The 22342-nt window shown below is 38.2% G+C and overlaps 2 protein-coding genes across 5 annotated transcripts in view; both read right to left on the bottom strand.

Annotated features, from left to right (window-relative positions):
* Positions 1-10499, bottom strand: part of mfsd3 (major facilitator superfamily domain containing 3) — a 31064-nt gene extending 20565 nt beyond the window's left edge. The window contains exons 1-4 of one of the 3 annotated variants that reach the window (XM_067407664.1): positions 10313-10499; positions 9621-9911; positions 9179-9394; positions 993-1140 (exon numbers count right to left, since the gene is read on the bottom strand). In XM_067407664.1, coding sequence (XP_067263765.1) covers positions 993-1140; positions 9179-9394; positions 9621-9911; positions 10313-10361 — 704 coding nt within the window. In that variant the 5' untranslated portion in view covers positions 10362-10499. Of the gene's footprint in view, positions 1-992; positions 1141-9178; positions 9912-10312 lie in introns of all 3 variants that reach the window. The other 2 variants (XM_067407663.1, XM_067407662.1) reach the window with 2 other exon arrangements.
* An 873-nt stretch (positions 10500-11372) lies between these two features.
* Positions 11373-14700, bottom strand: anxa1a (annexin A1a). Of its 2 annotated transcripts, none has more exons than XM_067406045.1 (13): positions 14666-14700; positions 14062-14164; positions 13754-13838; positions 13564-13658; positions 13365-13478; positions 13104-13194; positions 12722-12801; positions 12471-12527; positions 12301-12394; positions 12099-12194; positions 11909-11967; positions 11672-11794; positions 11373-11525 (listed from the first exon to the last, which is right to left on the bottom strand). In XM_067406045.1, the coding sequence occupies exons 1-13, from the start codon at positions 14683-14685 to the stop codon at positions 11472-11474; spliced, it is 1071 nt and encodes a 356-aa protein (XP_067262146.1). In that variant the 5' UTR covers positions 14686-14700; the 3' UTR covers positions 11373-11471. The 2 variants fall into 2 exon arrangements, with proteins under 2 accessions (XP_067262146.1, XP_067262147.1); XM_067406046.1 differs by lacking the exon at positions 14666-14700 and adding an exon at positions 14608-14660.
* Between the last annotated feature and the right edge of the window lie 7642 nt (positions 14701-22342).

Here is a 22342-nt window from a genome sequence, read left to right as displayed (position 1 = left end):
TCTATCACCTCAGTGACTAATACTTGTTTAGATGGTTAGGGAATTGCAGCTCACAGAGACGGTAGACTAAGGGTGATGTTACTCTCAGGCTATTAATAGACCAACATTACATCATTTTAACTAAAGTACACACCAACAGTCAAGTGCAGAAGATAATGTAATGCATTCCAGAGTTGTGTAAACTGCATTAAAATGTTTCATGATGCCATAATGTAAAGCAAATCAGCCTGGAGAAAATGGCACATGTCCAGTATGAAGAGTATCATTTCACTTTAATCCCTAAAACATGACTGGATGTCTGCCCTCAAGTATGGAAGGAACAAAATAAACACAGAACCACAGAACCTGTTTCTCCAAAATCCTCTTCCTCATGCCTTTCTCTGAGCACACTAACAGGTGTGTGGGCTTATGAGTCAATACCGCTTGAGGAAGATAAGTGACTTCGGCTGCTCTTGGAACAGTTTAGGCAACCAAACTCCTATCTTAACTTTTGCAAGACATAACTAGCAAAAACCGGTCTCAGTTCAGTAGACAAGGGCAACGTATCAGCAACAAGTATATCTCTATTCACGCAGTCCAACCTTATGCATCCTGGAGGCCTTTCAGCTCACACCTGAGCCTTCTTTACTCTCAGCTCCCACAAAAGGCTGTGTTTACTTCCATTACTATCACTCTTTCTATCTCTCACACACACTCTCTATCTCTTTCTCTCTCCTTCTTTCACACCTGGGGCTGAGATGGGTGGAGAGATATAGTGAGAAAACACTGAGAAAAAGAAAAGGGCCGTGTTTCTTTCACAGAGAGATGACGGGCTACAAAAACCGATAAAGCAAGAGGGGGCTTAGAAAACATGTAAGGTGAAATCAAAAAGAACAAAGTCTTCCAACACCATTCCTGCAACATTAATAGCAAAGCATGACTTGGCTGAAAGGGTGTTGCAGCTAGAATTGAGTCAGTTTCACCATCGTTTTATTACAAAACACACTCCCTACCTGTACTGAGAGAGCAAGAAGCCCCCGATTGATGAGCCGCAGATGGAAAACGCCATGGCAACCACACCGTTCCACAGCCCCAGTTCTCTGGCCGTCATGTGGTGGTCCAGCAGGAAGAGAGGAAACATGGTGATAGCACCCTGTTCACCTGTACAAAAAACATAGGATTACATCAGCACACACACACAGACATAGTTCCAAGGATTGTAAATGTTCTTTTCTTGGAAAACTCTGGACTTTAGATAGAGAAAACGAAAAGACCAAGAAAATTGACAGAATTATTGAAAATGTGCTGGATTCTTAACATTGCATCAGACTTTTCTCAAACCTGGTGTTAAACTCATGATATTAACTGCATATCACAGCACAAACTTAGTCAAAATAAAAAAAAAGTGATAACCTGAGCAGAGAGACCATGGTTTTTTTTCTTTACTCCTCAAAGGATCAGTGCCTGGATTGCCTTCCAGTCAGACTTTGTCACTTAAACTCAGACAAATGTGACAAAAACAAAAGCTGCCAGTGAAAGCATTGCCGATACATTGCGCTGAGTCCTGCCTCGCTGCATGATAGTGGGTGCGCGGAGGCCTTGGTAACCCGCCGCCGTGTATTATTTAAAGCCATTGTCATTATTTATGGAGTCTGCCTTCAGTTTGACAGCGAGACAGCCCGCTGACTGACAGCTCTGAGACCGCCGTCAAACAGAATCTGCGCTTCCGGGGACCCCGGGATGAAACCGGTGAGAAACAAAAACAGAAAATCAAATCAAAAATCAGACGCTTCTGCCGGAGTTCTGCTACGGTCGCTGACAGCACCACGTGAGTGCTTTGACATCGCTTTCTTTGTGGGGGATTGAGTCTGACAGTAGAACTAAATTTGTAAAGGATGTTGTAAAGTTTGTAATGTGGTGGCAACAATGAACAATGGGACTCATTTTTCACATTCAGCACATCTTTTTTTCATATAAGGCAGCTATGCCACCCAGGTCCAAAGCGTTCAAGGAATAAGGATGCAATTTTACATAAGAATGAACACATTCAAGCCAGTCACATTCACTCTGCACACAGGGCATTGCGTGTTACTTTGCTTATATTGTGTGTTGACTAATGTCAAAATAGTAATTTATCACCTACCCCTTGAAAATCTAGCACAGGTCCTGCATTTGCATAACCATAATTTACTTGTTTTAGAGCATAGTAACCACAGATAGAACTACGGAGGCCATTACCATAGTAAAAACCACAGTAAAAATATCTTTGCAAGTCGGACTTGTAACCTGATGGTCGCGGGTTCGAGTCTCAGTACCGGCAGGAAATATAGGTGGGGAAAGTAAATGAACACGCGCTCTCTTCCACTCTCATTACCCACAGCTGAGGTGCCCTTGAGCAAGGCACCAACCCCCCAATTGCTCCCACAGAAATTTTTTTTTTTATATGAATGTCTTATTTCTTTCTTAATCCTTAAGATTATGGAAAGATAGTATGAATCTACATTTCCACTAAAATATAACAATTAAGATAGGTGAAAATTTGAACACTGCAAAACAAACAGTGATCAGTGTCAACATGGTAATGTAAATTGTGTTGTGTAATATTGGTGTGTTTTGTGTGTTTGCTCTTTGTATATGTTTACAAATTGTACAGCACATTGGTAAACTAAAAGTTGTTTTTAAAAGTGCTTTATAAATAAATTGCAAAAAAGGATGATTGATTGAACAGTTCAGATGCTGTAAATCATCTCATATGTGAATTCTGGACATGCGCTTCAGCGTTCTATCTCAGTCTTTTTTTTTTCTCCTACGCTGCTTCAAACTAATTATTTCTTAAGCAGGGATTGAAAACAAACAACAAGGCTGCTTATTTATGTCTATAAATAATCTCAGAGCAACAATTGTCCATTTCACATGGGATTTCATTAGACATCCACAAAAACACAGCGAAGGAAAGCAGAAGAGGGGGGGCCCTGGGAGGAGAAAGGGGGGAGTTAGAGAGAGAGTAGGGAGAGATGCTTAGTTCACCTCTGTTAACAACGATAGATAATGGGGAACAGATGAAGACAAAAACGGACAACAGATTCAGGATGAGACTGAACAATTATGATAGCAAATAGGTAAAGAACTGTACTACACTTGCATGGTACTGATACATCTGATTGAAACTTGATGAAAGATCTAAAGCTCCTTTAATGGCCGATTTCAAAACACTGCTTCAGGAAGATTCGGAGCACAAATGAATCAGTGTATCGAATCATGATTCAGATCGCATGTCAAACTGCCAACGGCTGAAATCACGTGACTTTGGCGCTCCGAACAGCAGATTCGATACACTGATTAATTTGTGCTCCGATGCTTCCTGAAGCAGTGTTTTAAAATTGGCCATCACTAAATAAGTCGTTTTTTTTTTTTTTTTTGGTGCTCCAAAAATATTCTCATCACTTTATAATATTAATATTGAACCACTGTACTCACATGAACCGATTTAAATATGTTTTTAGTACCTTTATGGATCTTGAGAGAGGAAGTGTTATTGCTCCCTATGGAGGCTTCACGGAGCCATCGGATTTCAACTAAAATATCTTAATTTGTGTTCCAAAGATTAACGAAGGTCTTACGGGTGTGGAACAGCATGAGGGTGAGTAATAAATGACAGAATTTTCATTTTTGAGTGAACTAACCCTTTAAAGCAATAATGTTTCTTCTTACGATGCAAGCTGCCCCTAAAAACACCAACAAACACAGTGATGAAACGCGATCTGTAGAGCAGTTTGTCCATTTAGGGTTACTGTAAAAAAAATGCCAATGCGTAATGGTGACTTGACATGGAGGGGGGCAGTGTATGAGACAGAAATGGCTCATTCTAAGTATTAAATACACAACGGTCCATTATGTAAGGTCTTTATGCACCACTGAAAACATAGTTATGTATATTATATTGCATTTCTGTCAATATATCCTCCCAAATTTTACACACTGCACTTTTAATTTCTTCAATGGAACCAAAACAAGATATTTTTAAGGATATATTGGTTAAATACATGCAATTAGAATAAATAAGGACTGGAGTTTCTAAGTCCTAGACAGGACACAAAAGCACCATAAAGTATCAATATTTTGCATGATTTATAGCTTTGTGTAATTAAAAGACTGAAATGTATATGATTATTAACAGTGATCTTCCCATCCAGTGTCTTGTTAACTGATACAATCAGATCGAGTCAGCGAGTTGAATTTGACAAACTAATAAGTCTGATTCATGAACAAATCACAGAGGTTTTGTGAATTGGATCACCTGATTCATTGGAAATTTCACTCAAAACCCAAAATATATCAGATATCTCTATTTTCATGACATACCAAACTGCAATACAGTACAGATGTCAAGAATCTCAATGAATAATGATTTACATTTTAGTTTGTTCCTCACACAAGGCTATCATGTCTACAGAAGACTTGAAGTATAGTGGATAAATCATATGGACCACTTTTAAGTTTTTTTTTTTTTTTTTTTTTTTTTTATCACGTTAAACTTGATAGCTCCAGTCCTCTGTTATTTTTATTGCATAGAAAAGAAAGGCCAGGATATTCTTCAAGTATTCACCTTTTGTGTTCCACAGAAGATAGAAAGCCATATGGGTTTGGAGCAACATGAGCATGCATTTCAATGAAATGCCATCATAGTCAACTAGATGCTGACTAAAACCAGCTCTATGATTTAAAGTCCCCAGAGTCTTCAGCATGGGAACAGCCTGAGGAACCTGGGTCCCTCCCAGTTCATGTAGGTCACTGTGCCGTGTGTATATGCATTTGTGTGTACCTGAGCAGGTCACACAACTCTATTGTAAATGTTCCTCAACCAACAACAAGCTCCATACCAAGTCTCTACGGACCTCTGAGGTTAGAATACGCAAAGGTCTAGGTTATTCCCTTTACATTCTGGGACACAATGACATAATAGTTCAGCTGAAACAAAAGCATAGAGAATGATCACTTGCACCGTTAGCTATGTGAATGTGAGCGAAGATACGTTGGTATGGATAGGAAACGGAGACACATCCTATTCAAAATGTTATGTAAGCTCACATATCTAAACAGAATGCTTTTTAATGTTCACACCCGAGTTACACAATGGTCCAGACAATGGGAAAACAATGTAGGTCAACTTAAAGACATCACATACTTTACTCATCTTCTTCCTTGGAATTCTGTCTTTTCTCCATCAGGCTCCAACTCGCACGTTTTTTCATAATAAGAAATGCCCCCTGCACCCCACCATCTCTCTCGCTCTCTCACTCTCTCTCATAGTTGACCATGTGGTGGGTGTTCATTAATTCATCCCCCCTGCAGTCCTCTGCGTTCCCTCTAGAAAATATTTGCCTCCTGTCACCCCTCCATCCCCCCTGCGAGCCCCTCCTTTCCCTAGCCCCTGCTGTGCGGAACAGAGGGAGGGCAGCATCAGGCAATATACATGCATGTAAGTGTGTATGAGTGTTTGTTATGTGTATATAGTTAGAGAAAGAGAGTGAGAGACAGACAGACATAGAGCAAAAGTGGCTTTCTACTCCCATACAGAGTCCAAATTTAACCCCCCACAAGTACACTCCCACCTCCAGCTGGACACTTCCCAGGAAAGCACGTCTGGCCTGATCCCAGCCCTCTCCATCCCATCACTGTCCCTCCATCACCCTTTATCAACGCTTGGGCTGAACACATTTTGGTAACAACCTGTGATGCAATAGAGGCGCTAGATGACAAGCAACGAAGTAAAGCGTGATTGATTTGTCAGCTTAGTAAGACACATTATTCTACAATCCAATAAACATCTTATTAAATCCTGAAGTATATAACAGAGAACTTTAGTTTGTGAATTCCTATGTACTGTAATATATATGATCATATCAATCTTTTGAGAAATAAGCAATAATTAATTGCAAATGACCATTTAATGCATGGTGGATTCTAAGACTTTCTATCTTCACTCACCATCAATATGCGTTAATAGTTTTAATGTGATTTCTAACATCTTTTAGTGATATTTTAGGAATAAACAAAGCAAAACAATTTTCTTAATCAAAAATTGTCTTGTTTTCTAAAAAAATCCATACTAACATTTACACAATCTTAAAAATAAATAACTGAGATGCAAAACTCCATAATATAAGACTTGTTTTCAGAGAATTAAGTTTAACTTTTCTTATCCCACTGGCAGATTTGTTTGTTGTTTGCTTGAAACGCAAACTGCACAAAATTGGACAATTTGTGCTAAAAAAAAAAAAAACTAATTAATAAGATTGTCTATTAAAAAAGAAAACAAAATTGTCACTGGAAAACAAAAAATAAACTTAATTCATGTCATATTCTCTAAAACAAATCTTATCTTATGCAAATTTGTTTCAAGTAAATGCATCTTATTTTATAGATATATTTACTGAAAAATAAGACAATGAAATGATGTTTTGCACCTTGGCTAGCACACTTGTAAACGAAAGATGTTATTGAATTAGTAAAGTAGTTTGTGTCATATGAAGTGCTGTTTAATAATGATTATGATGATGATCAGGGGGAGAAACCTTATAAAACGGATTAACAGGGGGGTTGCCGCTTGTCCTGTCTGATTTTGTCTGCTGGAGCTCATCCGATTACAGTGCCACCTCTCTCTCTTTGCCAGAGATCCATATACTGTACATACACAAGCCACACAAAGCTTGGTTTTCTGATTAAATTGCTCAAATTTTACAAAAAATATTGCACTCAAATGAAGCGACAAACAAAACACATCCAAATAAACATATTAATTCAGTTTTCAATGAAAATACCACAGACACAAAGAGACTCTAATCTGGCCATAATCCCCTTCTGGTGCCAAACACCACATTCAGCTCATTGAAAGTGATTCATTAGCTGCAATTTATACCTATATTCTTGATTTATATTATGACACTTATCATTAGGCTTGTGGTGAAATGCTAGCTTAAAGTTAAATGAAAGATTTCAATATCCGTTTCCGTACAGACATTCTGAACAACTGGATGGCTCAACTGTGTATGGTTTCCTGCTGTTTAGCGGCTTCAAAGCCATAGAGAATAATGTGACAGTAAGAATGGAAAAGGGCAAGGCTGCCATCTTGTGGCAAAACAACATTACCATGACTGTCCATGAACTAAAAAATATATATTTTTGTATATATTCTGCTCAGTTTTAAGTTTGTGGTCAGTAAAGCGTTGTTGTTGTTTTTGATTTATAACTATAACTTTCACTCCGTCCCACCATTCTGACACAAAGTAGTCACTTTCCTACTAAATAACTTAAGAAATCTCTAACTTATAGCTGTATAGTTATCACAGCACATAAATAATATTAAACATTTACAAATTCTATTAAAATGTGTGTGTGTATATATTATACATATATATATATATATAATATTATATATACACACACAGTATGTCACAGAAGTGAATACACCCCTCACATTTTTGTAAATATTTTATTATATCTTTTCATGTGACATCACTGAAGAAATGACACTTTGCTACAATGTAAAGTAGTGAGTGTACAGCTTGTATAACAGTGTAAATTTGCTGTCCCCTCAAAATAACTCAACACACAGCCATTAATGTCTAAACCACTGGCCACAAAAGTGAGTACACCCCTAAGTGAAAATGTCCAAATTGGGCCCAAAGTGTCAATATTTTGTGTGGCCACCATTATTTTCTAGCACTGCCTTAACCTTCTCGTCATGGAGTTCACCAGAGCTTCACAGGTTGCCACTGGAGTCCTCTTCCACTCCTCCATGACAACATCATGGAGCTGGTGGATGTTAGAGACCTTGCGCTCCTCCACCTTCCGTTTGAGGATGCCCCACAGATGCTAAATAGGGTTTGCTTGGCCAGTCCATCACCTTTACCCTCAGCTTCTTTAGCAAGGCAGTGGCCATCTTGGAGGTGTGTTTGGGGTCGTATTCATGTTGGAATACTGCCCTGCGGCCCAGTCTCCAAAGGGAGGGGATCATGCTCTGCTTCAGTATGTCACAGTACATGTTGGCATTCATGGTTCCCTCAATGAACTGTAGCTCCGCAGTGCCGGCAGCACTCATACAGCCCCAGAACATGACACTTCCACCTCCATGCTTGACTGTAGGCAAGACACACTTGTCTTTGTACTCCTCACCTTCTTGCCACCACACACGCTTGACACTATCTGAACAAAATAAGTTTATCTTGGTCTCATCAGACCACAGGACATGGTTCCAGTAATCCATGTCCTTAGTCTGCTTGTCTTCAGCAAACTGTTTGCGGGCTTTCTTGTGCATCATCTTAAGAAGAGGCTTTCTTCTGCCATCCAATTTGATGCAGTGTGCGATGTATGGTCTGAGCACTGACAGGCTGACCCCCAACCCCTTCAATCTCTTGCAGCAATGCTGGCAGCACTCATACGTCTATTTCCCAAACACTACCTCTGGATATGACGCTGAGCACGTGCACTCAACTTCTTTGGTCAACCATGGCGAGGCCTGTTCTGAGTGGAACCTGTCCTGTTAAACCGCTTTATGGTCTTGGCCACCGTGCTGCAGCTCAGTTTCAGGGTCTTGGCAATCCATCTTTATGTAGAGCAACAACTGTTTTTTTCAGATCCTCAGAGAGTTCTTTGCCATGAGGTGCCATGTTGAACTTCCAGTGACCAGTATGAGAGAGTGAGAGCGATAACACCAAATTTAACACACCTGCTCCCCATTCACACCTGAGACCTTGTAACACTAACTAGTCACATTTCTTCAGTGTTGTCACATGAAAAGATATAATAAAATATTTACAAAAATGTGAGGGGTGTACTCACTTCTGTGAAATACTGTATATATGTGTGTGTACAAGAATTGTACACGCACACACAAATATATATTTTTAAAATAATAATACATTGCAATAAAATTATTTGTAAATGTTAAACGTGAAAATGATTAGTAAATCTATAGAATGTGAGAATAGTGGGGTGGAAAGGAAAGTTATAAATGTTTGGAAAACCTGCAGTTTTTTTCTGGTGATGTAGAAATGACACACTTCACCTTTACATATTAAACGGTCTGAAAATAATTTATTCAGTGGACAACTACAAAACAACAGGAGTGTGTCAACTTACTCAACAAATGTAAGTGTAAACAAATGTAAATGATGTTGAATTATGACAAATATCTTACCTAGCTTGTAAGTGAGGACGTAGAACATCGTCCATGGCGTTCCTGGCACAGACAAGAGCTTCCTCCACACCTTCCATGGCTGCATCACATCCTTTGGCCCTCTTCGTCCTTCTCCCTGTCCCCGCGCTGACTCTCCATCCAACACTGGGGCACCCCACACGAACAAAGCAACACCACCGTACACGCAGGCCAGCAGTGCGAACATCCATCCCCAGCCTGCAACATCAATCACAGCCAGGAGCCCCCCTCCAGCAAACACAGACCCAGCTTTATACCCCACCACCTGTACAGTGTTCCCCAGACCCAGCTCTCCCTGCCCCCTGAGCAGCCGCACAGCCGCCCCATCTGCTGCAATGTCCTGCACGGATGCCAGCATGTTCATGGCGAGCAGGGAGCCCGCCACACTCATGTACTGAACATCAGGTGAAATAGTAGCGCTCACCAAACAGGTGAGGGCCAGTCCAGCCACCGTGCCCACCAACCAGCAGCGCTTGGTGCCCGTCCGGTCCACCAGAGGGGCCCAGAGTACCTTGAGCACCCAGGGGAAGTAGAGGATTTTGGTGAGGCTGATGCGGGTGAGGGAGTGACCGGCACCGCGCAGGTACACTGGGAGCAGGGATGATTGCAGGCCATATGGAATCCCCTGGATGAAGTAAAGGAGACCCAGGAACACCAGCTTGTCGTTTATCATTGAGAAAGGCGGGTTTGGGGAGCCTCAGCTCATGGCTGTACTCTGTAACGAACAGAACTAGAGTGTTTGCAATGGAATTGTCAAGTTAACGTAGTGGTTTAATGCATTCTTCTATTTAAAAACACAAACTAGCACTGCAAAGAGTGCTGAGCGGTTCAGTCATTCATTCACGACACTAACATAACATCATAACTTGATATAAACGAGAACATTTGCAAGTGTCAGTAGATATCTTTTTATAAACATTCTGCAAACTGCTTTGAACTAAAATTAAATATTTGAGCATAAGAACAATTAATTCACAGTCAAAGAGTCCATTACTGTCCACATTTGCTCTAACGTTACGTTACTTGAAGGAGACTTTCAATTAGGACTACGAACAACCGAGATTATACATATATCAACGTACAAATAACACAATTTAAGTAAAGCAAATGCCTTACTGTATTTACACGTAAATGTCTCCTTCAGATGCTGTGCTCGATGCTGCATAACCTCTATTTTCCAATCCTTGTTACTTCCGCGCGAGCGCGTGACGTAACGCACCCATTCAACCAATCAACATATAGCACTCGACAGAGCCCCCGTCTCATAGCCAATAAATCAACAGCGCCACTCGGTATTGCAGCATAGGGCAGGAATCACAGCAAGATTTGGCGTGTACTGACACCGATGACATTATAAAGTACTGTACCGTTTCTCACAAGTCCATTAAGTATGGATTTTAAAGACATCACGCCCTCTCTCTTAGTCAATATTTATCCATTTCCCACCACTCCCACTGTTCCAGCCAAACATGTTTCTCGCACAGAGTCTAGTCTTTGTCATCCTCAATCTTTTGTGGTAATAGTTTTCTATACAGCAGTTAAGTTTAGAACACATCTTGATAGGAAATTTCATTTATTTTTTAAATAATGTAGCTACTATTTCCTTGATAAATATAAAGATCTAAAAGAAATATGTGAGATTTTACTTGAATCAAATGGTATTTTATATACAAGCAAATGTATTCATTATAAGTCAGCAAATGGGGGACTGTTTACTAAAAACCTAAGAACTTTTAGGCACATTTTCCCCTCTTTGAATAGTAGGTTCACTTTGTTTTTATGACAGAGACTGCACAGACTAAAGAGATAGAAAATTTTCTTGAAGCACCAAATGGGCTTCCTCAGATTGCCACACTGACAGAACCTTCTGGAGCACCCTTTAAAGGAACAGAAGGAGCTTAAAGACTTGTGTTGTTCACTAGGCTCTAATTTATAGTTCAACTCAAGTCCTTCTTTCTTATTTGCGACTTGAGTTTCCATCCCGGTTTTCAACCAGCATAACTCTTCATGCTTTCTTGATCCCCTTAATAACTTTGACCACTGAGTCATAAAACTGCCATCATCTGCAGTTTTTTTTTTTGTCAACATGACTTTAAATTCAGACACAAACCACACCAGAAGTATTGCATAATTTACACACACACACACACTTTAAGACAAGTTTTTATCTATCAAAATTATTTTTTAATCCAATACGGCTGATTATACAGAGTGTAGAATTCATATATTGATAGATAGTGGGTTCTCATTTGTATACATTAATTGTTAGCGCCAATTAATTGCCACACAAGGCTAGCAGGATCATCTCATAGTCTCCTTTGGTGTCATCCTAAAAACAAAAAACACAATCTTTAACAATTGAATCTTTACAGGACCACAATATATCACTCACTATTTTGTGTTTTTGTATTGAAGAGTATAATAATGACAATACGAAATAAAGATATTTAAAATTTGCTACGGAGATTTATTTACCTGGATGTCCTGGTAGAGACTCTTGCCAAACTTATTCTGATACTCTTGCTTGATTTTGGCCAAGTCAATCTCAGAGCGGCTCACCAATATTCTGGTCAAGATCTTGCCTTTGTAACCAGAGCCCTGTGAACCCATAAAGTCACATTGATGGTTCTTGCTGGAGTTTTTTTTAATTCCAACACTTTAGAAAAGTAGTGATATAAAAAAGGTATAAATTATTTGTCAAGTTACACTTGCCTTCATTGCTAGATTTAGTTTCTCAGCAAAGAATGCAGCTTTGTTTCCAGCACATTTCACTGTTGAAAAGATGACAAGTCACAGTGTCACTAAGAGTCTCTGTGGCCATTCAAAGAAAAATTTGCAGTTACACCATTTTAAAATGCAATATGTAATGCTATAGACAGTCATGAAGGTTTCAGAGTCTCACCAACAGCAGTCAAGCAGTTCTCAATGTCACCCTTCAGCTCCAGATCAATGGCTTTTGCAACATCCACTTTACTGTACTTGGAGTACTGCTGAAAAACTAAATGTAAAGAAAAAATATGACATTATCATCATCACCAAAGTGGATTAGAAGACAACTGCTCTACTTTTTTTGAAAACAGGGTGGTGGAGGAGGTCAGTCATACCTTTCCTCAGGTGAGGAGCATTCCGTGAAGTGAGGATGTCAATGAACACGGCACAGTCTGTGCCTTTTCTTTTTTCTCCTGCCTCATACAAGGCCTACAGGTAGAACGAGAGGTCAAGAAACACGCACATACAACAAGCCACCCCATGTTCACAATACACACTTAATTACCCTGGCATCTTTGTCAGCCAGGTCATCTTGCACAATCTTGTCTTCACTTCTTGTAGCCTGTGGATTCATATAAAAAGAACGTTTATTAACAAACCAATTCAAGTCACGAATCACTCTCCTAGTGAACTGAGGTGCAGAATCAGATGGTTTCGATAAGACAGACATCCAAGACATGCACGTACTGGGAAGGGCAGAGTTGAGAAACACTACTAGAAAATGTAAGGCTGATCATCTATGTAAGAAAAGCCAACCTTGCAGAGAGCAAGTAGGGCATTCCTGAAGTCGCCACTCGTCTCAGACTTGATCTCCGCCTCTAGTTCCTTTTTATAATCTATAAATGTAAGCCATACATTAATTTACAGGTATACTGAACTCAGATGCCATAAACCAGGGGTGTCCAATCCTGCTCCTGGAGGGCAACCATCTTGCAGAGTTTAGCTCTAATTCTAATTAACACACCTGAACAAACCAGCTGAACAAGATCTTCAGGATAACTTGAAACTTCCAGACAGGTGTGTTGGAGCAGGTTGGGGCCAAACTCAGCAGGACGTTGGCACTACAGGAGCAAGATTGGACACCCATGCCATACACATATTCAAAAGATAACTGGCTAATAATTAGCTTTAATGTTACCTTGTTTGAAAACCTGTTTAATTTCTCGTATCTCTTTATTGGTCCTAGAGGCCAGAATCTCAATAAGTATATCTTCATCTGTGCCCAAACCCTGGAGAGAAAAAGACTTGAGTTATACAACAACCCATGTCAAATCTTGTGTGTGGGGTTGTGAAATTGAGAAGATCTACAAGTCCAGGGGCTGTCTATTTAAAATATTCACCAAATTCAGGGTAAAAATGTGAAGTTTATCTACAGTATATAGCCCCAAAATAATGTTACCTTCATGGCATTTTTGAGCAGAGAGGCATCATACTGAGCAGGAGTCATCAACAGGCTCAGAACCACATCTTCCAGCTCACCTTTAAGGGCCGCTTTCAGGGCTACATCCAGAGGCTGCAGAGAGGAGAAGAGATCATTTAGGTGAGGGAGGATCCAGAGAGTAAGAATGCGTTCATTTCCGGTCTAGTGAATGTAATACCTTGCCGGTGGCTTGCTGGTAAGCAGCCTTAATTTGCTGGCGTTGGGCATTGCTCCTGTGGACCAGTGTATTGATGATTGTGGGCTCATCCACACCTGTGAACAAACATTTGTGTCAATAGAGCAAACAGATGCACAATCCACTGGCATACAGGTGTTTTATAAATCTTCACATTTCAACATATACCAACCTTTTGCCTTGATAGCTTTGTCCAGGACTCCTGCATCTGCAGCTGCATTAAACTGAGCAAAGGGCTTCACTGTCCCCTGCCCCTCCTAAAGACATGAGAGACACTTAATAATAGCCTACACATGATAACAAACTGACTAATAGCAGATCAATGTAAGAGGCAAATTTTAGGAAGGAAAGGAGAAACATTGAAGCTCTTGCCCTTTAACAGGATGGCCATGACTAAAATGGGGAGTGGACTACATTCCTATTGCTGACTCATTCAGTCTGGAACTGCTCAAATTTTCCAGAAAGTTAAAGCAAACTTACTGTGATGTCTTGTACTGTGCTGTCTTGCATGCCCTGATAGGCAAGCTGCTCGAGAAAAGCACTGATGAATGACATGTTGACACTTGGAACTGAACAGCCAAACCTACATGTTGAAATATGTTAAAATGCATATATCACAAAGTAGAATCCTTTAAAAATACATTATAGTTTTAAGGAACTAATCATGTTTTAATATACGTTTTCTAGCAGTTTTAATCTTACAGGAAGCACATGATTCACCAATAGAACAGGACTGAGAATGTCAAAACCAGTTCACAAAACCAGGATGTGGAATTTTAGAGCTCAAATTGTGCCAAGTTTTTTTTATAGAACTACTTTAAGCAACTACATTGCATAACTTTGTTGCATAATTTTCATTAGCATTTTTTTTTTAACTTTTCTCATTTGCAATTTATCTTTCAGTAAACAAAAACAACGCTGTCATAAATATGCAACAATTGTATCTTTAAAAAAAAAAAAACCGAAAGCACTCTCCGGGGTTAGACGACGTGTAAGAAATAAAGAAAATCCCAGTTCCCCACTTACCGAGACCGAATGCACAGCAAGAGAGTAGGAGAAGAGTTTGAGCTGTATTTATACTCACAGAACCACACCTAGCAACATCAGCTGAAGTCTTGCGCTACAGATGGGCGTTGCCTCGGCAAGTCTACTTTCCTCCTCGCCTCCTTCCCGTATTAAACAGCCGGTTCTATGGCGCAAAAAGAAAATATGTGGGAAGCATAGGTTTTTTTTTTATTTATTTTTTTTTTATTAAAGATACATTGATTAATTTATTTCCTGATTTTAAAAAAATGCACATAAAGAATAGTAGGTAAATTAAAATCAGTTTTAAATTAAATACACTGACATGTCATATCAGTAGCGGTTAAAAAGCTGTTTTATTTCACATGGATTGAGTCGCATCATGTGCTGCGTTCGTAATTACCGTAATTTCGAGATGACAATCCCTAAAGTTCTACTCTGTTCACGTCTTTGGACCGGGAAATATGCAGGCCAGATGGTACAGAGGTCACGTGGGACCAGAAGTCCCTTTGTGCAACTTAGACAGGTTATGATCATATAGGCCAATTCACTTCATATTACTCATTTTTTAAGAAACTCAGCAGGCATATTCCTGTATACTGTATACTGTTTTCCATTGTCATGGAAGCCAGAATGAGTCGTAAAGAATAGCCAGCCATTGTCTTCTTACTTCATGCAACACTTGAACCTGACATTAGGTGCATTGTTGTTGTTGGGGGAGAGAGACCAGCAAATTCAAGGCATGTCTGGTTAATTTATTTTCACCAAAGTCATTTCAGAGAACAAATCATTTTACATAGCCTACAGACAGTACTTGGATGAACATGTTTTTAGTGCTTCCATACTTTTAATTAGTACTTTTCATTTCACATTTTATCGCACTAGGTCAGGTTATTTAAAAATAGTGCAACATCGTGTAAAACCAGAATGAACACTTTCTGTGCGCAGACATGAACGCCTACGCCATAAAAAATGCTGTCGCTGTTCTAGAGTCAGCTTTTAAATCTCCTGTTACAGCACCTTGGTTCAAAAACACAAAACCAAAAAACAACAACTGATAAATGACCAGCAGTCATGGACAGCTTTATCCTAGAGCAACAGAAACAGCAATTAAAACATAAATGAAAAAAATTTTGCCCATTCCTTTATTTATTTTCCTATTATTTATCATTTCTGCAGGTTTGGGCATCCATATTAAACACTCTTTGCTAAGGAATGTACTTGTTCTCAGGAGGAGAACAACTGGAAATGCTGTTGCGAAAAGTATGCAATGTGAATACTCTGGCTACACTCCATCAAACATGCAAGATGGAGGCAGTTTGCGCAATTCTTGCAAGCAATTTATGTGAAGGTTTTTACATTTATTTACTGTGTTGTGCAAATGTTGTTTTTTACCCATGGTTCAGTGGCTATGATAACACATTATGATCACCTTGAACAACTGGTTAATTAACTGAATTTGTGAGAAAAGGGCATTGGGGAACAAACAGTGACGAGCAATGCTTTTGAGGTTCTAGTTCTCCTGCATTCCTCAATACACACCAACCGATTAAAATGAGCTATCTTACCTATCTATCTATTAATGTTCCAGTACAAAAGGTTGTTTGTTGGAAAGGTACAGCCAGTAATTGCTGTTTTGTGAATGCAGACCTGTCGACACACGTATTTATGACCACTGCCCAGACAGACTGTGACATGTTCTCATTTTTTTCAGTATTTCCTCACACCTTTTACTTGACCGTGTAAACCTCTAGTGCTCTATACTCTTTTGACATGTATACTGTACATGCATCCACTATGTTCAAACATTTCTGCCTAACATTTGCTAGCACAATTGGGTAATGTTGATTTATTAGTTGCTAAATGTGATCTCCATATAATTTTCGACACTTGCACAACTCAACAAGATCAGCTGGGTTGATTTCAACAAGTGTAACTCACTTGACAACTCTTGACAGCTATTTTTTCCCACTCCACTGAGTAAGCATATTAAATCCCAGTGATATTTGACATAGGGAAGATAAACAATACTGTATTATATTTTCTTTGCCTTTAAATGTGATTGATGACTGCATACACACTGTATAAAATGTTAAACCAAAAAATAATGGGAAAATGCTACAATAAATAACAAGTAATTGACTACCTGTATAGTTACCTGTCCATAGAGACAGTCTGTATTGTTACACACACACAAACAGACAATGGAAGTGCATTATGACAGAATGATGTCCAATCATATGGTTCTCAGTTCATGAAAAATATTTAACCCATTATTAAGGGAAGATAGTAATTCACAAAACTGACAGATGACCACAATGCAGGTTTTCCATTAGCACTGTACCAGAGAGATAGACCAGTGTAGATCTAATTACAATCTCTATCTCACACATTGGAAACCTGATGCAGCTTGTGTCGTCCATTCAAGCAAACTAATCCCACCTGAAACCTCATCCACTGAGGTTAATATTTAACAAGTGTTGAGAGTTTGGTTCCTCACAAAAACAAGCATCTTTCCAGTTTTTCTCTATCATGTTTGCCAGGCAGGTCTTCCTACAGCTTTAACCGCAGTCAAGCATCATTTTGAATTCAGGTAATCTCTCTGATTTAATGATTCATTCATTTCTTTAATCTGATTTGTAAAGTGGATAGTGATGGTTTCACTCATTATGTTAATGTTTATCTCTCAGATTCAACAAAAGCTTTTAAATGCAAGTCTATCTGTCTCTTATAGCCAGAGGTAGCTTTTGTTTATAACCTATACTTTCATTAGATGACAAGGTCATTCACACCCTTACTGCTTAATCCTGGTTAACCAGTGGTGTAGTAAAATGCTATGAAAGTTTACAATTTTCAACATCAAAGATACACTGGAGGATGCTTTTACTGTTCTATTGAATATATTCAAATAGATAGTTCTTTAAAATATATGTTTTGCTTAGTTTGTATGTTTGTGAAGGAATCCGGCAGGTACAGTGACCTCAAACAGTAACAAGCAAACAGTGTTTTAATGTTTTGTTGTGATGGGTTCTTTACCATTTCTAAACAAAACAGATACAAGCGCTCTGGCATCATGTATGCCAATTCTGGAGCAGAAAATGTGTCCATGTCTTTGAACTTCATGGGCAGGAAGTTACGTAATCACACTGTTGCCCCAGCAGCCAAACAACGTAAGTAAATATCACATTCACACAAGTGCCCACTCCTTCCTTTCATCTTAATATATCATTTGAGTCTTGTGTAATCAGACTTGAGTGTTTATTCTGTGCAATGAAGGGTTTTCCTACTCGGTAGTCTATATCAATGTTCTGTTGTTCCTTTTAAGGTAGTGATTTTAGAAGAAAATTGGTTCTGAATATTATTGCATGAGAGGATTCATTTCCATACTACAAACTGCTGGCTTTTCACATACCAATTGTCACCTTTTTAAGTGTCAAAATATTATATACATTATTGAAGAACATGTCTTAGGACAGGCTAAGTGTTTTCTTTAACTATCTCTAGGTGCCTGGGAGAACACTGACCGTTCTCGATATCAGGATGATCCGGTGGTCTCCACCCGAGTGGTACTTTCACATCCCATGTCATCAGAGGAACTGCCAGGCAGTGTGCCTGATCTGAGAGAAGAGGTTCAGTGGCGTAGACCGTGTAACATTCATAATACGCTCCTAGACCAGGATAAAAATAGAGGTAAGTTGAGTGTCCCTGTAACCTCCCAGAATCTAAAGAATCTAATATTTGCATAACATTTAAACTAACACCTAATTAATCCTAACATAATAATCTCAATACTACCTGACTAAAATAACTTGATCTGACTCATTTAGATTTTAAACCTAATTTTAAAACATTAAAAATGACATTCAGCCATCTTCTTTAAAACAGTTTAATTTATTTACATAGTTTTTTTTTTCTTTTCTTTTTTTGTCTTTTAAGCAAGCACGTCTGGAACAAACGTTTCAACATGATGTTTATGCCACTGAAAATGATAGAAGAAGAAACTACTTGCATAAAAAATAAGTGAAAGTAATCTGAAAGTAATCTCAATGTATAAATATGCATAATGTGTTGTACAGACATGTTTAAGTAATTTAAAAGGTTTATTCAGTGCTATTGTGGAAATATTATGATAAACAATGATGTAATAAAGTACATTACAGTAATAACTTTGTGCTCTCACTTAATTGCATATTTAATTAAACACCTTAAATCTAATGTAAATTTAAATAAAGGAATAAATAAAACTAAAATGAATGTGTTTGTAAAACTGTAACTTTAAGAAATAAATCAATTCTTAAAATGTATAAACTGCATGATAAAATGTATAAATTAAAGATTTAATACATTTGTATACTTGAATGGTATTGTTTATTCAGATGCATCTGACTATATAAGATGAATACACAGCAAAATCTCCAGAGTTAAATCAACTCTGCTCAGATTACATATGGCCCCTCTCTAAATAGTGTTAAAATAACACTGAAGCAGAGTTAAAGTTAATGAGATAATTAAACAATTAAGTGATGCTTGAGCATTAGTGATGAACACCTGCTGGTAACAAGCAAAATCACTGAAGAAAAGAGAAACACAAGGGCTGCGTCCGAAAACTGAAAAATGCTGCCTTCCAAGGACACATTTCAAGGTAAGAAGGCATCAAGGCACGTCCGAATCCAATGTTAGCTTCACTTCCTCTCTCATGAGATACCTTCCTCAGATCGATTTTTGAAGGAAGCATAGATGTATCCTTAGCTGCCTTTGATATCCCACAATCTTGTGCTTTCCATTCTGTGACAGTTGAGCTAGAAAAATAAAGATGGCGTCCGAAGGTTGCGTTTGCTGCACAGTGTGTGTATAAATGTACGATTTTGATCAACATTTTTCAATTTTGATATCATTTCTATCGAGAAATTACTACTGTAGTAATTAAATATTTGTTTAGTTCTCACCAAAGCTCGCGCTATATTGCTGTAGATCATTAAACTGTTACACTGCCTCAGAAGTCTGTCCAAAATCATTTTCATGAGGTACCTTCATGCACAAACGCTGCCGTACAAGTCATTCTCTTATAAGATAGCGAGGCAGCAAGACAGCTACCTAGGTTTTCGGACGCAGCCAAGAACTACAAGTGATTTCAGTCACAGCCTTATTAATTGCTTAATTTTCTCATTAACTTTAACTCTGCTTCAGTGTTATTTTAACACTATTTAGAGAGGAACCATATGTACTCTGAGCAGAGTTGATTTAAGTCTGGGGATTTTACTGCGTACCTAGATGACCTGTTTAGCTAATTTACCTTGTTACATTTACTGCACCCTAATGTTTGGCATACATCAATACTAGTCAAAAGACTATCACTGATCTATCCCACATCTAGAGGAAGTGTTCTTCAGACTGTTTTAAAAAATCTCAAGACTCCCCAACTGAGTCCATTGAGTGAAGTGTCGCTGTAACTGCATGTTAATATTTGAAGGTGCAGCAAAATGTGAGTTCTCATGGCTGAGGAAAGGTAGACTCAAATGGAACACATTCAGGCGCTGGATCGGCACAGACCGGCACCGTGATCCAAAGCGAGGTAGCAAAGGTAGGTTCTACAAGTGGAAATTGGGCATACTTAAGTACTGATAGAAGTTCTTTCATTTTCATTGCATTTTCAAATCACAGCACCCAATGTGTCTTCTATGAGTGCAAGCGTAAGACATCCTGAAGATGAGACTCCAATGGATGTCAAGATGTTTATCCCATACGACTCTGCCAAGCTATGCATAACCCAAGTATGTAGTTATCATCCCTTATGCTTTCCTATACGGACTGTTTTGTTCTCTGTATTGTTTTCTTTATCCATCAGATGTAACCTAAGCCAAAATATTTTGGTTAAGAAATTGGAACAAGATGTTTTTCAAGAGTTTTGGTTTGCTTCTTGCATTAGTCACATGTCTGTCACTCCCTCTGTTTCCCAGGGGCATAGGGTGGGGATGAGACATCTCATCGGATGTCATGTGTTTTAGGTTCTTCTGAGAGCAAGGCCCTTTCATAACTACACATTATTAAACAACTCATACCCCATAATTTATATTGATTCTCAAAAGGTTCCAGTACATACCTCATGTTATCTTTGTTTAGTTTTGCTAAAAGCATTATGCCATCATATACTGTACTCCATTAAGAAATGTTATATGCAGACACCTATAATAATGGTTCCCAACCTTGTCATAGGCTCAAGTACCAAGAAATATGTCAGTTTCAATTAATGATGATGATATAATTCAGTACTAATTCAGTTTATTAAAATGGTCACAATTATTCACGTTTACACAAAAAATAATTTATATTGTGGGTTAAAAAGATTGACCAAGTGGCTTTTTTGAGAGCTTTAATGGTGAACTATTTACATTTTAACAGTTCTGGGGTCGGTCATGTAGAATCTTTTTTATTGCCACTATGTATTTTAGTATATGACTGTTACCATACCAACAGATAACAGATGATATGATCGCATTGAAGAGCAGACATGAGGAGATGATTCAAGAACTGGAGGAGAACTTTCTCATTGCATCACGAGAGAATCAGGTGATGAGCTTGTTTACTGATCATTCATTCATTCATTCATTCATTCATTCATTCATTCATTCATTCATTCATTCATTCATTCATTCATTCATTCATTCATTCATTCAAACAAAGTATGTGCTGATTGTATTGATGCTTAATATGTATGTGTGTAGGAAAAAACAGCTCTCAAAATAAAAAGGTATTACCAAAACAAACTTAACACCCTGAAGAGAATCCTAGATATTTATCAGCAAAAGGTGGCCAGAAAAAACGCATACTGGGAAGAGAAGGTCAAGGTGAGTCACAAGCATCATCAAATTTGTTTTACTTCCTCAATCTTCCCAAACTCTCATTGGCTTGATCACAGCACATGTAATTCCCAATTCAGGCCTAAACCTGAACACATGATGTAATGCTATATAGTATAGGATTTGTATTATATGGTTTATTGTCTTAAAGTTTATGTCACTGAATATTTCATTTTCCTGGGATCAGACTCTGGAGAATCTAAATGAAATACTTCAGGGGCAACACAAACTGCTTCAGGAGAGGAACCAAAAAGACTTGGCTTCATGGGATAAAGAAAAGGTATCAAATTTTGGTAAATTATAGTTATATATATATATATATATATATATATATATATATAAAACCATATATATATATATTAGTACTGTGCAAAAGTCTTAGGCTACCATTAGATGTTGTTTTAGTAATGATATAATGACAATATCATTTCTCAGTCTCTTTAATAGAATATACATAGAAAATACAGTAAATTTGTATGCAGTATTAAAAAAAAAAACAAAGAAAAACAAAACAGCTTTTTTAGGCTAAAGTGGCAAGTATTTAGTGACCTATCCTTACACTTGAGCAATAGCAGGAACCTGGCTCTCTTAAACATAAATGAAATGGGAAAGGACTGGAAGGCCAAGGAAACTTTCAAAATCTGATGAGCAGTTTCTCAGAGTTTCATTTTTGAGAAAATGGAAGAAGTCCAGGAGTTCACAATAAATACTGATTTTTGCTTAAAGAAACTATTTTGTTCACATTTTTACACATTTTGTGTACATATTTCCTGTATTTTCTGTTTGTTTCATAATAAAGACTGAAAAGCTGAAAAATAAATATGGATGGTCATTGAAAACATTGCTAAAACAACAAAGCTGGTGGTGGCCTAAGACTTTTA

The sequence above is a fragment of the Chanodichthys erythropterus genome, chromosome 13 (assembly GCF_024489055.1).
Source record: "Chanodichthys erythropterus isolate Z2021 chromosome 13, ASM2448905v1, whole genome shotgun sequence".
Lineage (NCBI taxonomy): Eukaryota > Metazoa > Chordata > Actinopteri > Cypriniformes > Xenocyprididae > Chanodichthys > Chanodichthys erythropterus.
The sequence above is the reverse complement of the archived record's forward strand: the minus strand, read 5'-3'. Positions and strand labels throughout refer to the sequence as shown.